The 13,236-nt window shown below is 41.1% G+C and overlaps 2 protein-coding genes across 6 annotated transcripts; both read right to left on the bottom strand.

The window, feature by feature from the left end:
- Positions 1 to 664: 664 nt before the first annotated feature.
- Positions 665 to 4,528, bottom strand: ran (RAN, member RAS oncogene family). Its single transcript, XM_088988026.1, has 7 exons — positions 4,424 to 4,528; positions 3,560 to 3,606; positions 3,386 to 3,470; positions 1,617 to 1,742; positions 1,354 to 1,541; positions 1,104 to 1,274; positions 665 to 1,034 (listed from the first exon to the last, which is right to left on the bottom strand). The coding sequence occupies exons 2-7, from the start codon at positions 3,593 to 3,595 to the stop codon at positions 990 to 992; spliced, it is 651 nt and encodes a 216-aa protein (XP_088844152.1). The 5' UTR covers positions 3,596 to 3,606; positions 4,424 to 4,528; the 3' UTR covers positions 665 to 989.
- Positions 4,529 to 6,958: 2,430 nt separating this feature from the next.
- On the bottom strand, positions 6,959 to 10,783 carry ndufs8b (NADH:ubiquinone oxidoreductase core subunit S8b). Of its 5 annotated transcripts, none has more exons than XM_088987995.1 (7): positions 10,733 to 10,783; positions 9,648 to 9,696; positions 9,501 to 9,551; positions 9,339 to 9,428; positions 7,993 to 8,165; positions 7,771 to 7,899; positions 6,959 to 7,333 (listed from the first exon to the last, which is right to left on the bottom strand). In XM_088987995.1, exons 2-7 carry the CDS (start codon positions 9,694 to 9,696, stop codon positions 7,202 to 7,204), a joined length of 624 nt encoding a protein of 207 aa, XP_088844121.1. In that variant the 5' UTR covers positions 10,733 to 10,783; the 3' UTR covers positions 6,959 to 7,201. The 5 variants fall into 5 exon arrangements, with proteins under 5 accessions (XP_088844121.1, XP_088844104.1, XP_088844140.1 ...); XM_088987978.1 differs by having other exon boundaries at positions 9,501 to 9,560; positions 10,733 to 10,778; XM_088988014.1 differs by lacking the exon at positions 10,733 to 10,783 and adding an exon at positions 10,696 to 10,723.
- Between the last annotated feature and the right edge of the window lie 2,453 nt (positions 10,784 to 13,236).

The raw sequence follows: 13,236 nt of genomic DNA, 5'->3' as shown, positions 1-13,236 counted from the left end.
ATCCAAAATAAAGCCAAATCTGCAATTCAGTTGCAGTTCAAACAATAAATGTATCCAGGTGTTAGAATGGCCAAGTCAAAGTCTAGACCTGAATCCAATTGAGAATCTGAAGACTGCTGTTCACAAACACTCTCCATTCAACCTCACGGAGCTCGAGCAGTTTTGCGAGGAAGAATGGGCAAGAATGTCAGTCTCTCCATATGCAAAACTGATAGAAACATACCGCAGACAAATTGCAGCTGTAATTGGAGCAAAAGGTGTCGCTACAATTATCAAATAAATGTTGTTCCACTTCACAATTGTCCCACTTGTTGATTCTTGACAAAATAAATAAATAAATGTAATATCTTTGAAGGTCGCAAGATTCAACGGGGCCGAATACTTTTGCAAGGCACTGTACATCGGAAAATACAGTGACCCTTATTCCTTCTGCATTAATTTACCAGCGAGTGTATGTCAATTATTTTAACAATTTGTAACAATCCTTGGTTTCTTCAAAAAATTGGAAAGCTAAGGTGACAATTATATAACTAGTTCTAACAACAATCTTCTTTTATTTTCGGCTTTTCCCTTCAAGGGGTCGCCACAGCAAATCAGTGTCCTCCATATTTAGAGGTTTGATCCACATGTTTCTAACAATAATGGGCAAAAAACCTGGAGCATGTCTTGAGAACATCTTTATTCAAACTTTCCTCCTTTAGTGCCTCCAACACACCATACAACAGCATTGCAAGCTATTTAAGTGCAGTGGATGGTGCCCAACGAAGAAAAGCATGTTGTGATACTAATAACACTAAGGTGGTTGGTGTCTATACAGTGAAATTGAACAGCAACTTATTCCCACCAGGATTTTTTTTCCCAAACTGAGTTTTAAAACAAAGTAAAGAAAAAAAAATATTTAAAAAAAAATCTTAAGGGTTTTTACAGTTATGAGGGCAAAATTCCAACAACTTGACTGCCAGAGGGGAGGGAGTGGAAACAGGAACACGTTAGAGGTCATCATCTTCATCTGGGAGCGCTGTCCTTGATGCAACCTGGACAAACAACAATTAGATGAACGATCTTTTGAAGTTTAGAGTACAAACCATCCATATTCAACTTACTTGAAGCTCCTCCTCGTACTTGGCAGCCATGGCTGGATCCATTGCAACTTCTGGGGGAGCGAGAGCAGGCATCGCCACAAACTCCATGTTGGGATCGCCCGCTAATTTCTTTGCGAGCCAAAGGAAAGGCTTCTCAAAATTGTAGTTACTCTTTGCAGATATGTCGTAGTACTGTAAAAATATTCATCAAAATATATCATTCAGGATCGACTTGGTTTATGTATAACGTGAAGATGTTTGAGAATATTACCTGGAGGTTCTTCTTGCGGTGAAAGACAATACTTTTGGCTTTGACTTTCCTATCTTTGATGTCAACCTTGTTACCACAGAGCACAATGGGAATGTTTTCACAGACGCGCACCAGGTCACGATGCCAATTGGGTACGTTCTTGTAGGTAACTCGTGAAGTGACGTCAAACATGATGATGGCACACTGGGCTGTGGGAGAGAACAGTTTGTTTGCTTGAAAGCAAGCCCATTTGTTTTTAATGCCATGTGAATCATGAGAGCCACCTTGAATGTAGTAGCCATCTCTCAGGCCTCCAAACTTCTCTTGGCCAGCTGTGTCCCACACATTAAACCTGATGGCGCCTCTACTGGTGTGAAAAGTCAGCGGGTGCACCTCCACCCCCAGAGTAGCTACATTACAAGAGAATACAGACATATGGGTACATAGTTACCACAACCACTTATTGCAAGTTTACGGGTTAGCAAAGATCCATATACAACAGTTTTTTTTGCATGTGTTACTTGCATTTTGAATTGATAAATGAAAACCAGAACAGCAATGATTTTAGAAGTGAAATGCCCAGGTTTGCGAAACCTTGAGATTTGGTCATGATCATTAGCAAAACTGCAGGCTTTTTGCAATCGCAATAACTTCAGACCACAAATCTGCAGCCATATAACAACATGGGCTATTCTGGACATTTAAGAGAAGTGTTTTCCCCCCACCCTTTCTGAGAAGATGCACACCACCAAACAAAGGTTAGAAAATGAGGAAACATGGATTAACGATGCACCTCCTGCCATCCACTGGAAGAGCATTTAATAATTCTGCTCTACTTGGAGTACTTTCAAATTTAGCAAGTAGGCCAAGTGTGTGATGTCACGCATGGCCAACATCTTCAATGTAGACTTTCCTGAAAATTCAAATGCAGGCACCTGGCTGATCATACGCATTTACGAAAGCTAAATTTTTACAAAAAGCAGCGAACAATCAAGTCTAGTGGTTCACGTCACTCGAGCGGTGTCCGTACAAGCAAAATGGACAACCGCATGTTCAATGATGTCAACTCATATCCGGATACATTTTAGGAAAATATTCCCAATGAACTTTCATGAAAAAAAAATGTAATTCCAGGAAAATTCCTGCATACTTTCAGGCATATAAAAATGCACCAAGTCGAGGATTTATCACTGCACAGTGGTTGGATTCAGGAAGTGGGTCCAAACTGTTTACACCAAGTGCAACAAACTGTTGCATGCAAAATTGATGTAATAGCTTCTCAAATTGAAGGGCCTGCACTTTTCCCAAACCAAATTCTATTGAAAACCAGCGGGATTAGTTGAGTCACCATGTAGAACCTGAACCTCTGCACCCATGAACCTCAGTGAGCTGAGAGTCACCCTTTAAGAGTGGGATGCCATGTCTCAGCAGATAAGATGATTTGTGAACAGCTTCAGACATTGTTGCAATGTAATTGATATTCAAAGACACGTTAGCTATTGAGATGAAGTTTTTTTATTGCGGTGTCCCCACCATTGTAAACTTTTGTTTCAAAGAATTGCTTGAGATGAGGAACTAACCAGTGCATTATACTACTTCAATGTACTATTTTGATGATGTCATGGTCGCATTAACTTTTTACACTTTCCATAACTTTTACCCGAAAACAAACTATACCATATTTTTGTGAGTGGTGTGCATTGTATTTTTTAAACACAACTCCACTGCACTCAACAATTGCGCAGCATCAATACTTGTTCATGTTTCGAGTGGTTAGAACCACACTGAGAAACAATACTCTAGGGGGGGGGGGGGGGAAATGACACACAAACATATTTATATTCTATCAACCACTGTATAACGAACTGAGGAACTCTATTCGGTTGACATAATGAAATACATTTTCCTTTTTCAGTGTTGGATAAAAAAAAAAAAATAAAGTGACCCCCTTTTCGGATTCAGATTGGCATTGAAAAATGAAAAGAATAGAACTGTATTTATATGGTGTGTTTGCCTAGTGTAGTTGGGTGATTTTCTTTCCAAAAACACTCACCGACATATTTCTTTTCAAACTCTCCTGTAAGATGTCTCTTCACAAAGGTTGTTTTACCAGTGCCTCCATCACCCACCAGTACAAGCTATCAAAGACACAAAGCAGTTAGAACTGAATTAATTCATATTTACACTACATGTGCAATAAAGCTGTAGGGTGGCTGAATACACGTACCTTAAATACGGCCGCTGCAGAATCCTCCAGGGACATGTCTGCGAAAACTAGGTAAATAAAGCGGGATTAGTAGCACGTTTGTACCCAATTCTCGGCTTCAAGCAGAGATCGCAAGGAAGAACGGCGCGGCACCAACAACGACGGACTTGGACCAAATGCATCCCCAATAAAACACAATATTTTACATAGGATTATATAATATACATTTTATAAGATATATTTTATTTATTATATTTTTCAAATTGAGATGTTTTAATGACCCGCGATCGTGTTACAAGGCCAGTTCTAGTAGGTTCCATAGCAGCCTAGCTCAACTTTCGCCACGCGTACTTTCGCCACGATTACGCGATGAAAACGTGGTAGAATTAAAAATGACCACAAACGAGTTATCTGGCTGATGCGCGTGTCTTTACTTATGAGCCACTCAAACGCGCAAAAGCACTTCTGATGAACAATACAGGAGGACGAGACTACGAAGTTTCAGGCCGCAGAAGAGTTTAAGACGACAAAAGGCTAACTCAGTAATATCTAAAGGGAATGATTGGATGCTAGCCCACGTTTATTTTATCCTCGTTGTTTTTACGCGAACAAAGCAACGCTAAAACATCCAAATACTCTTTGCTAGTGCCTTAGCACGCAGCATGGGCGCCATTCTCTTTTAATGCCTTGCTAACATGCTAACCCGTCTAGCATTTACACAAACTGCCAACTGAAAATATACCATTAGCAGCACTACGGACGATCGACAATGCTCCACAGACGTTAAGCACACACAGTTATACTTAGAGGCAGGTTAAAACATACGTCAGTGATTTCTGTGAACACCTCTAACGAGGAAAGGCCCGCTAGTGAACTAAGACTTACCAGTGGTGCTGCTAAGCAAGGAAAGAGTAAATGGCTGCGTACGCGGGAGATTCAGCCGAGACGATGAGTCAGTTTCCGCCCTTATCACGTGACAACGCAGCGGCAAAATCTCCCTCCAAAGGCAACAACGACGGTTGTTGTGACGTCATTGTCCTTTCGTCCAATTCGTCTATGACTTCGAAATTAAATAAACGCCGTTGCATGTGACGCTTGGACGTACATGTATTATTTATTTATTGTTTGTGTGGGGCGGGGTGCTAATGTCATGTTACTACCAATTTTGACCACAATACTCATTTTATAAAGCAACTACACTATTGATGAGAAGGCGCAACGTCCAAAACCTTCAAAATTGTACAGATGACGGCTGAAGAAACCTTCTCATCGATGGACCACTCCTGTACGACTGAGAGTTTACACAGACCAACTACACTATTGACAAAATCCAGACTGTTGCTTTGTAAGGAGTGAAACAAAAGACAAATGTAAAAACAAAATGCATTTTATACTAATTGGATGTATAAATAATGAACGCATTTTTGTGTTTTATGTACTTCTAATGTACACTTTTGTAACGCTCACATTATTTGAAGAGTTGCGAGTACGAAAATCTCCCGATTTATAATTTCTGAAATTTAACGTGTATGTAATGTTTAGGGAGTTTGAAAAACATAATGCAAAATTTGGACAAAAACGAAAACACGCAGATTAGCAGAAAAACTTGGACCTCTCGCGTCTTCTTGCCATCTCAGCGAGTAAAGATGTAGTCGTACTTCAAAGCTTCTTCGATCTGTGACGTCAGCTGCGTTGGCACCGATTGGTTGAAACCAAAAGTCGCGCATGTGTGTACGTGTGGTACTGACAGCAGAGAGCAGCACACGAGGTGAGGTGTGCTTCACTTCAAGTGGTGTCGCTACAAACAAAACAACGAACTGAAACATCCATTCATTATCCTTACCGCTTTTCCTCATTCGGGTCACAGGGCCGCTGGAGCCTATGCCTACCGTTCTAGACACTCTGAATTGGTTGCCAGCGAATCGCAGGGCACACAAACAAACAACCATTCACTCTCACACTCACACCTCGGGACAATTTTTGAGTGTTCAATCAGCTTGCCATGCATGTTTTTGGAATAATAATAATAATAATAATAATAATAATAATAATACATTTCATTTATAAGCGTCTTTCAAAACTCGCAAGGACACTTTACAGTCACAGGATATGTTTTCTGCGGGTGAGCAGAATGTGGGAGGAAACCGGAGGACCTGGAGAAAACCCACATGGGCCCAGGGAGAACATGCAAACTCCACACAGGGAAGGCCGGAGTGAGTCTTGAACTCATGACCTCTGCACTGTGTAGCCGGCGTGCGAACCGCTATACCGGGTCGCCCTGAACTTTAATGTGTTCGTTCAATGTCTTCAATTTTTATCCAGTTTCATTTGAATAATAATACATTTCATTTATAAACACCTTTCAAAATTGTATACAATTCACATTTTTTTCAGGAGAAAATTAAAAAAAATCTGAAATTCTGGGAAAATCCAAAGGACTTTCATCTCTGCTCATTCACTGCCAGACGTGCAAAAATGTGTCCACTCCAGTGGCAGGGTTTTTGTCATTGTCACTTGAAGTCCAGGACCCACAGAATATTGAGTTTTAGGACTACATAAACATTCAATGCAGCGTAAGAAACCTTAGACAATGTTCTTTCATCAGAAAGAAAGAGATAATTCCTAAATTACATGGGTCTGTAGTTATCTGAGCTCAAAATCCGGCCGACTGTACAAAATACAATGCAATACAATGCAGTACATATTGGTTTATAGAGCACTTTAACAACAGCTGAAGCTGGAACAAAGTGTTAACATGGAAAAAAAAGGGAAATGCTGCCCCTTTATGGAAAGGAAACAAACATTGCCAGAGGCCATGGTCAGTGATATATCGGCATCCAAACAAGAAAAAAAACTCGAACAAATTCAGGCATGGCGCTCTGTCATATTTTCAATTCCTGAATAAATTTGTGAATGGCAGTGAATGCGTTCATATACTTTCATAACCCAAATGCATTAAAGTTATGAAAGTATATGAACTCATTCACTGCCATTCACAAATTTATTCAACCCAAATGCATTAAAGTTATGAAAGTATATGAAGTCATTCACTGCCATTCACAAATTTATTCAGGAATTGAAAATATGACGTAGAGCGCCATTCCCGAATTTGTTCGGGTTTTATTTTTTCTTGCTGGGGTGCCGATAAAACGCCAGCCAGACCTCAGGCAATGTTTTTTCCCATTGAATGTTTATGTAGTCCTAAAACTTAATATTCTGTGGGTCCTGGAATTTGAGTGACAATGACGCACTGGAGTGGACACATTTTCACATGCCTGGTAGTGAATGTGTTAATGTGATCCATTTGCAGTCACTGTTAATAAAGAATAAAATGAATAAACATTTTTTCCTTTTAATTGTGACATATTAAGCTGCAGACCAATAATAAACAGTAAAGTACCTAAATACAGTACTGCAGTCAAATTTTGAAGTGACTTTATTTCAAGATTTTCATGTCCAAATCCTGGCTGTTAAACAAACAAAATAAGCTATTTATTTTTTTGTAGCTTGAAACATGTGCAGATACTATCGGATATAGATGGACTTAGGTCCTCATTTGTGAAAATGTTTGTGATGCAACAGTCGCTGATGCACAGAAGGATGAAAGATATTGTCATGGTGGACACACAAGATAGCCTGGCCAGGCAGCGCCTCCCTCGCAGTCTATCTGTACAGATAGTCAGCTTGGATATTGGCTGCAATCTCAGCCTCCCATTTGTCCCCATTGTTAAGCAGTTTCTCCTTGTTGTAAAGCAGCTCCTCGTGTGTTTCTGTTGAAAACTCAAAATTCGGACCCTTGGGGAAGAACAGAACAGTTATAAGTCTTGTTTCAATTCTCAATACCCACCTAAATATCCCCTTCAATCCATTTGAGATCAATTTTGAGGGCAACATCAAATTCTACTTGATAAAACACAACTGTCTTAGATTGCCAAAGTCAAAAACATTCAGCAGTTGAGTGCTACATTGCCTCAAACTGCTGTTTCTAAAACCGATGGACCAAATATCTAAAACACCTGATAATAAAATTTCTCCACTGCGAGACAAATAAAAGTATATCCAATCTATCGATTGCCACAACAACTAACTTAAATGCGGCGTGATAATCTACCACTCTGTAACCCAAACTGCACTTTTCTTATTTTTATAGTTTGACACGACTTTGCTATTAGAGCTTGCTCGATTTTGCAAATATACGCTATCATATTTCAGATAAAATGTAAAGTTCCCACCTCAACAATGGCATCTACAGGACAGGCTTCCTGGCAGAAACCACAGTAGATGCACTTGGTCATATCAATGTCGTAGCGAGTGGTCCTTCTGCTGCCATCAGCTCGAGTCTCAGCCTCAATGGTGATGGCCTTGTTAGAAAAGGAAAAAAATGTAATTCATGAATTGTTGAATTCAAAATGGAAGGAAACACTTCAGACAAAACTGTGTACAATCATGTTCACCTGAGCTGGGCAGATGGCCTCGCAGAGCTTGCAAGCAATGCACCGCTCCTCTCCGCTGGGGTAGCGACGGAGGGCGTGTTCCCCACGGAAGCGAGGTGAGAGCGGACCTTTCTCAAAGGGATAGTTGATGGTCGCTGGTTCACGGAAGAGATAACTCATGGTCATACCCAATCCTGAGGGAAGAAGAGGGCACGCAGCAACATAGCAGTCAGTGTATTAGAGTAATATGAGTGAGCGCGTTACTGAGGCTGCCACACGTGCCGAGTCATCATGCACAAAAAAAAGCATCTGGTCCCCGCGCACCCTGGCCACCACCTTTTCCAGCTACTCCACTCAGGCAAGCGTTAGATCCAAGCGCACCAAATCGAACAGGCATTTAAACAGTTTCCTCCCTTTAAACCATTAACTTCCGAAACAATAAACCAAATCTACCCGTATAGTGGCTCTGCAATATTGTACAAGCCCGTGGAACAGTATTATCTGCTATAATCATTGTATCTACAGCTCTGTACTCACTTTCAACACTGTACCTGAACTATATTCTCCAGCATCAGACACTTTAAAGCACTCGAGGAAATCTGTATAATTTTACACTTGTACTACAAATCCTGCTACTCATTACCTTTAAATGGCGCAATGATTTTCTGCACCAACTGTATAACTGTTAAAGTATTGCATTCTTCCACTAATCACTTTCACGCTGCTTGAAACTTTGCCTTTTGTCTCACAAGTACCAACGTACAACCGTAGACTTCTACAGTTCTGTATTACGGAATGCCCTTCCATCGTTATTTGTCATGTTCTTTTATGATGATACTAGTGCAGCCTCTACTAACTGAGACAAATTTCTTGTTTGCTCCACTTACTTGGCCAATAAAGACGATTTTGATTCGGATATGATCAAGAATGGAGAGTCCTTGAGAATCTGCTAAGAAATGCTGTCTCTGAGCCCAAATAGTTTGAATTGCCTGTAAACAGGCCACGTTATGTAAAAGTTACTTTTCAATTGCTTGTAGACAAATAGCTGGGTCTCCGCAGTGGCAGTCCACCCAGCAAGTGAACAGCCAGGTAAATATTTTGTTAGCTTGTTCATGGACAATGCAAAACATCCACTGCACAGTACCATCTCCAAAGAATGAGCTTCAGCGCGATCCTGCTATCACTGCCCTGCTCCACAAAAAGACTGAGGATAAAAAAATCCTCTCCCATCGTACCCAGAGAGGAAACACTAAATTGGTTCTTTTATAATATAAACTCTGGATTTTCAATGACGATCTTTCTAAATACAAAACATAAATGTTTTTGTAATGGGTGTAATCATGTAAGCAAATATGCAAATATGAAACCTCGGAAGAGTTCAGTCCATAGTAGAGTCGTTGCAGCACGGTCAGTGATGGACTTGAGGTCTGTCGGCTGCTCCACAGCATTAACGTACTCTGTAATTAGTGAAAGACATTTAAAATATGGCTTGATTGCATATGAATCAGTTGGCTAGTTGAAGGACTCACTGAAGCCACTACGGTGCACACCGACACTGAAGGGACGTACGCTGGTGCATCCTAACGTGCCTCAAACACACACAAAAAAGGGTTCTCAGTCAAAATAATGTTGTCTTTATTTTGTACTTAATAACATAACAGCTGAATAGGCAGTACCTGTCTTGGAGTAGCAATATAGAAGACGTAGCCCCAGGGAAGCAGACATCTGAAAAGCAGTTTTTAATAAGACATTGGCTGCGTTGGAATCATTCAGTCACTCCCTATTCATTATATTGGGATTTGTATACAATCTATGCTTCTTTCATCAGACAGGTAAGAAGATGATTTTAGAATACTACTCTGGTGCACTATTAATCGCAACAATTCGGTAATACAATTAGAATGTTCTCATCATTATCGTCATCATCATCATCATCAATTTCAACATTTTAATCTGAGTGTAATTAATACATTTTAAATTCTGATATGTTTGTCATATTCACACGACGACTGTCGAATTTGCCTGAAATCCAATAAAACACCAGAAACGAAAAATGGCCTATTGTACTTTTTTTGAGAAGGGGATAACCTGTGGTTTGCCTTTGTAATACAATACTGTTTGTTTGCGTGTCTTCAAACTTTATTTAAAAGTCGTACAATTGTGGCAGGGCCACCCGAAGGCGAATCCTAGTTCTCCGCCAAAATGGTGCCACATTTATGGTGCTTCAGAAGAATGAAGGGAAACGTGTGGGAAGCATTCGTCCGTTTTTTTCAAGAACCTCAGCCAAAACATTGGACTAATGACTGCACCCAATCACGAACTCGCTAAATGTCCCCCAACCTGCCAAGGCTAGAGCCCCTGAGTGATGATCCAAAATGTCGTATCGGCTCTATTACATGAGCGCACTTGCTAGTTAAGTAATCTGGTCACATTGAGCCCATTCTCGTTGAACAAAATAACAATTAGAGCACGCTTCAGAAAAAAGAGAGCGATATACTAATACGATTGCTCTTCTGACGTTTGATTAACACTTGCAGACATCATTCGTGTACACTTGCAGACAGCATTCGTGTATTTATCCGAAAGGCTAACACAACAGCTAATTTAGCAAACTGAAGGACAAACTCAAAAAGCACTAGACGTCTTATGTGTTCTTGAAGCTAAAAAGAGGATCCATCAGTACATCGACAGCTTATGATTTTCTCTGAATGAACGAGCACTAACTCATGCGTTGCTTATGGTGACCTCTGAAAAGGCTTACCTCTGCTGTCTGAAGAGCTTCTACCGGAAGACAACGTTAACTGTCATGCGCACTGCAGGTTAAGATGCATTTCACGGCCCTCGGTAATTTGTCTTTTATCCCAGTTTCGCAACACTGTACGTATTTTTTTAATCCTTTTCTCCTCACGATGGTCACATATCCCACCTGTCTTCGGGATCAGGCGGTCGTCAGTCAATGGCAAAACATACAGAGAGAATATTTTGCGTTCACAGTCAAACATTTAGAATTTTTTTAGTGTTCAATTAATCTATTCTGTGGCACATGTATTTTGGAAAGTGACAGAAAAACAGAGTACCAAAACAAAAACCAGGTTGGGGGAAGATGCAAACCCCACACAGGAGCCACGTTCCCATGACTTCTGCGCTGTGAATCGAATGTGGTAAAGAGTCAACTCCTGCGCCGCCTGGGATTAGCACTCATAAAGGAATCCATAAATCACAATTTCTTAAGGCATCCTGATCTTCCTGAGAGGGAATTATTGTATGCAAAATAAGCAATATCTAAAAGGGGTGGGAGGGGGTATTGTTACTAACACTGATGTCATGATAAATGTGTCACCTTCCAGCAATGAATATGCCTCAGCCAAGTTTATTTCCATAAAGGCCGAGGTGGTTAGGTTACGGTAAAGTATACAGTGAGACCTTGTTTTACGAACTTAATTGGTTCCCAGACAGAGTGTGTAAGGCAAAAAATGGGTATCCAATTTTTTTTCCACCATAGGAAACCATTAAAATGAGAATAATCCGTTCCCAGGTCTCCATAAAATATAATGTTCAACTAAATAAGCCTTAAAACTACACACAACATACCTTATTCTATGTATAATAAATGTGCTATTGTATTGTAATGAAAGAAATACACTGCACTGTATAATAGTTACTTTATTTACATTTGTAATGGTCGTTGATGGCTCTTAATTGACACCTGTTGCTTTCTGACTTGTAAGATCTTACGAAACTGAGGCATCACATTATCATTCTTCATGTTGATGATTCTCATCGCCTTTGTTGGACGGAACTGTTCAATAAAAGCCTGCACATAAACTCCTGAATGGCCTGATTCTGCTTGTCCTCTTGAAGGCAAATCAAATCCTCTGCGTTGAGGACCTCATTGTGGTCAGCAACAAGCTCCTCGATGTCATCGGCATCCACTTCGAGTCCCGTAGGTGCTGGCAGAGATTTTATTGCAACAAAAGGCGCGAGTCCGATGATTCCATGGACGCAGAATAAAAAGTGACAAAAGAAGGCGGGCGGGGCGAACCGTCCAGCCTGTAAAGCTAGGCAAAATAAAATGGCACACTCGCGATCCCGGAAAGCAACAAACTTACGCGATCGCGGCTAACAATCACCTCGGGCAAAACAAACTCTTGGACTTGCCAGCACATGACACAGCGAGGCGCGAGGCGTCGTAATCATGTCACTGGTGAGGTGACAGCGACTCGTTGAAATGAAATGAAATTGAAGTGTCTCCTTCAGCTGGCGGAGGTCGGGAGCGGCGGCCTCGCCCCAGCTGTCAACTCGCACGTGACAATTTCGGTGTCATTAGTCACGTGAAAGCATCGACTAAATAACACCTTTGTGTAAAGCTTTTAGGCAAAGGATGGTAGCAATGGTGGACGGTACCGGGCTCTTTATTTGTAGAAGGGTCGTAGAAAGTTACTCTCAGGGAAGTGACACACAGCGTGAGAGATGTGTCAGGCTGAGATTCACATGACAGCCGCAGTGTGCACACGTGACGCCACAAACGCAGACCTCGTTCGTGTTTCTCAATGATTTCCTTCTTCTCCTCGACGGTGATTTTGTTTTGTGTCTTCTTCGGCTGAACACAAGCCTGTGGTGTTTTTTTTCTGTCCCATAATAGTAAAAGTATCTGCAAAAAGGTCCTCGGAGTCGATCGACGTGTGAATTCATAGAGAGGGGTGTGGAAAGGTGCGCCGGCTGGAGCGCTGTTCGGTCGTGTGCTTCCGCCGAAGATCCGCAGATCACTCCACCAGATCCGAAGATCACTCCGCGAGCCGTGGTGGGTGTGTATCACGAAAAGTAGTTGGCCAAACATTAAGCCTCGTGCCTGGCCCCATGAATATATATTCCATCTAAAAACCCACTTAAATTCCCTTGACAAATATGCTTTTTATACATTTGGATATTTTTTCACACACAAAAAAACGAAAAAAAGTGAACACCAAAACTTAGGTTGGATTTTTTTTACTATTATACAAGCAGATGGGTCTGTACATTAATTTTTAATCCAGTGAACTCAAATCTTATTTGTGTTATGTCTAGATTTACTTCGAAAATAAAACACATAAGATGAATTTCTGTGGCCACCCACGAGGGGTGAGAGTGCTCCTGCAGGTGGCGGTTGTGCTGGTGCGTCGCGTGTTGAGTCGAGCACAGCAGAGGAAGCAGTGTCAGGGCCAGATGGAGACACTGCAAAGGCTGAGGGATGTCAGGTCTGAGGTGCAAAAAGAAGATGACGCCTTC

Source organism: Hippocampus bargibanti, linkage group LG02, assembly GCF_051943395.1.
Source record: "Hippocampus bargibanti isolate YZ-2025 linkage group LG02, ASM5194339v1, whole genome shotgun sequence".
Taxonomy (NCBI): domain Eukaryota; kingdom Metazoa; phylum Chordata; class Actinopteri; order Syngnathiformes; family Syngnathidae; genus Hippocampus; species Hippocampus bargibanti.
The sequence above is the reverse complement of the archived record's forward strand: the minus strand, read 5'-3'. Positions and strand labels throughout refer to the sequence as shown.

What these genes read in the sequence shown, in the direction of transcription:
- ndufs8b (XM_088987978.1), bottom strand. Translation starts at nt 9,696, where the DNA reads ATGTCTGCTTCCCTGGGGCTACGTCTTCTATATTGCTACTCCAAGACA. An exon ending in TGTGCACCGTAGTGGCTTCA is followed by an intron (nt 9,429 to 9,500) that starts GTGAGTCCTTCA and finishes CACTAATTACAG; the next exon opens with AGTACGTTAATGCTGTGGAG. An exon ending in CTGTAGATGCCATTGTTGAG is followed by an intron (nt 7,334 to 7,770) that starts GTGGGAACTTTA and finishes TTCTTCCCCAAG; the next exon opens with GGTCCGAATTTTGAGTTTTC.
- ran (XM_088988026.1), bottom strand. Translation starts at nt 3,595, where the DNA reads ATGTCCCTGGAGGATTCTGCAGCGGCCGTATTTAAG. An exon ending in GTTTGAAAAGAAATATGTCG is followed by an intron (nt 1,743 to 3,385) that starts GTGAGTGTTTTT and finishes CTTGTAATGTAG; the next exon opens with CTACTCTGGGGGTGGAGGTG. An exon ending in AGTACGAGGAGGAGCTTCAA is followed by an intron (nt 1,035 to 1,103) that starts GTAAGTTGAATA and finishes TTGTTTGTCCAG; the next exon opens with GTTGCATCAAGGACAGCGCT.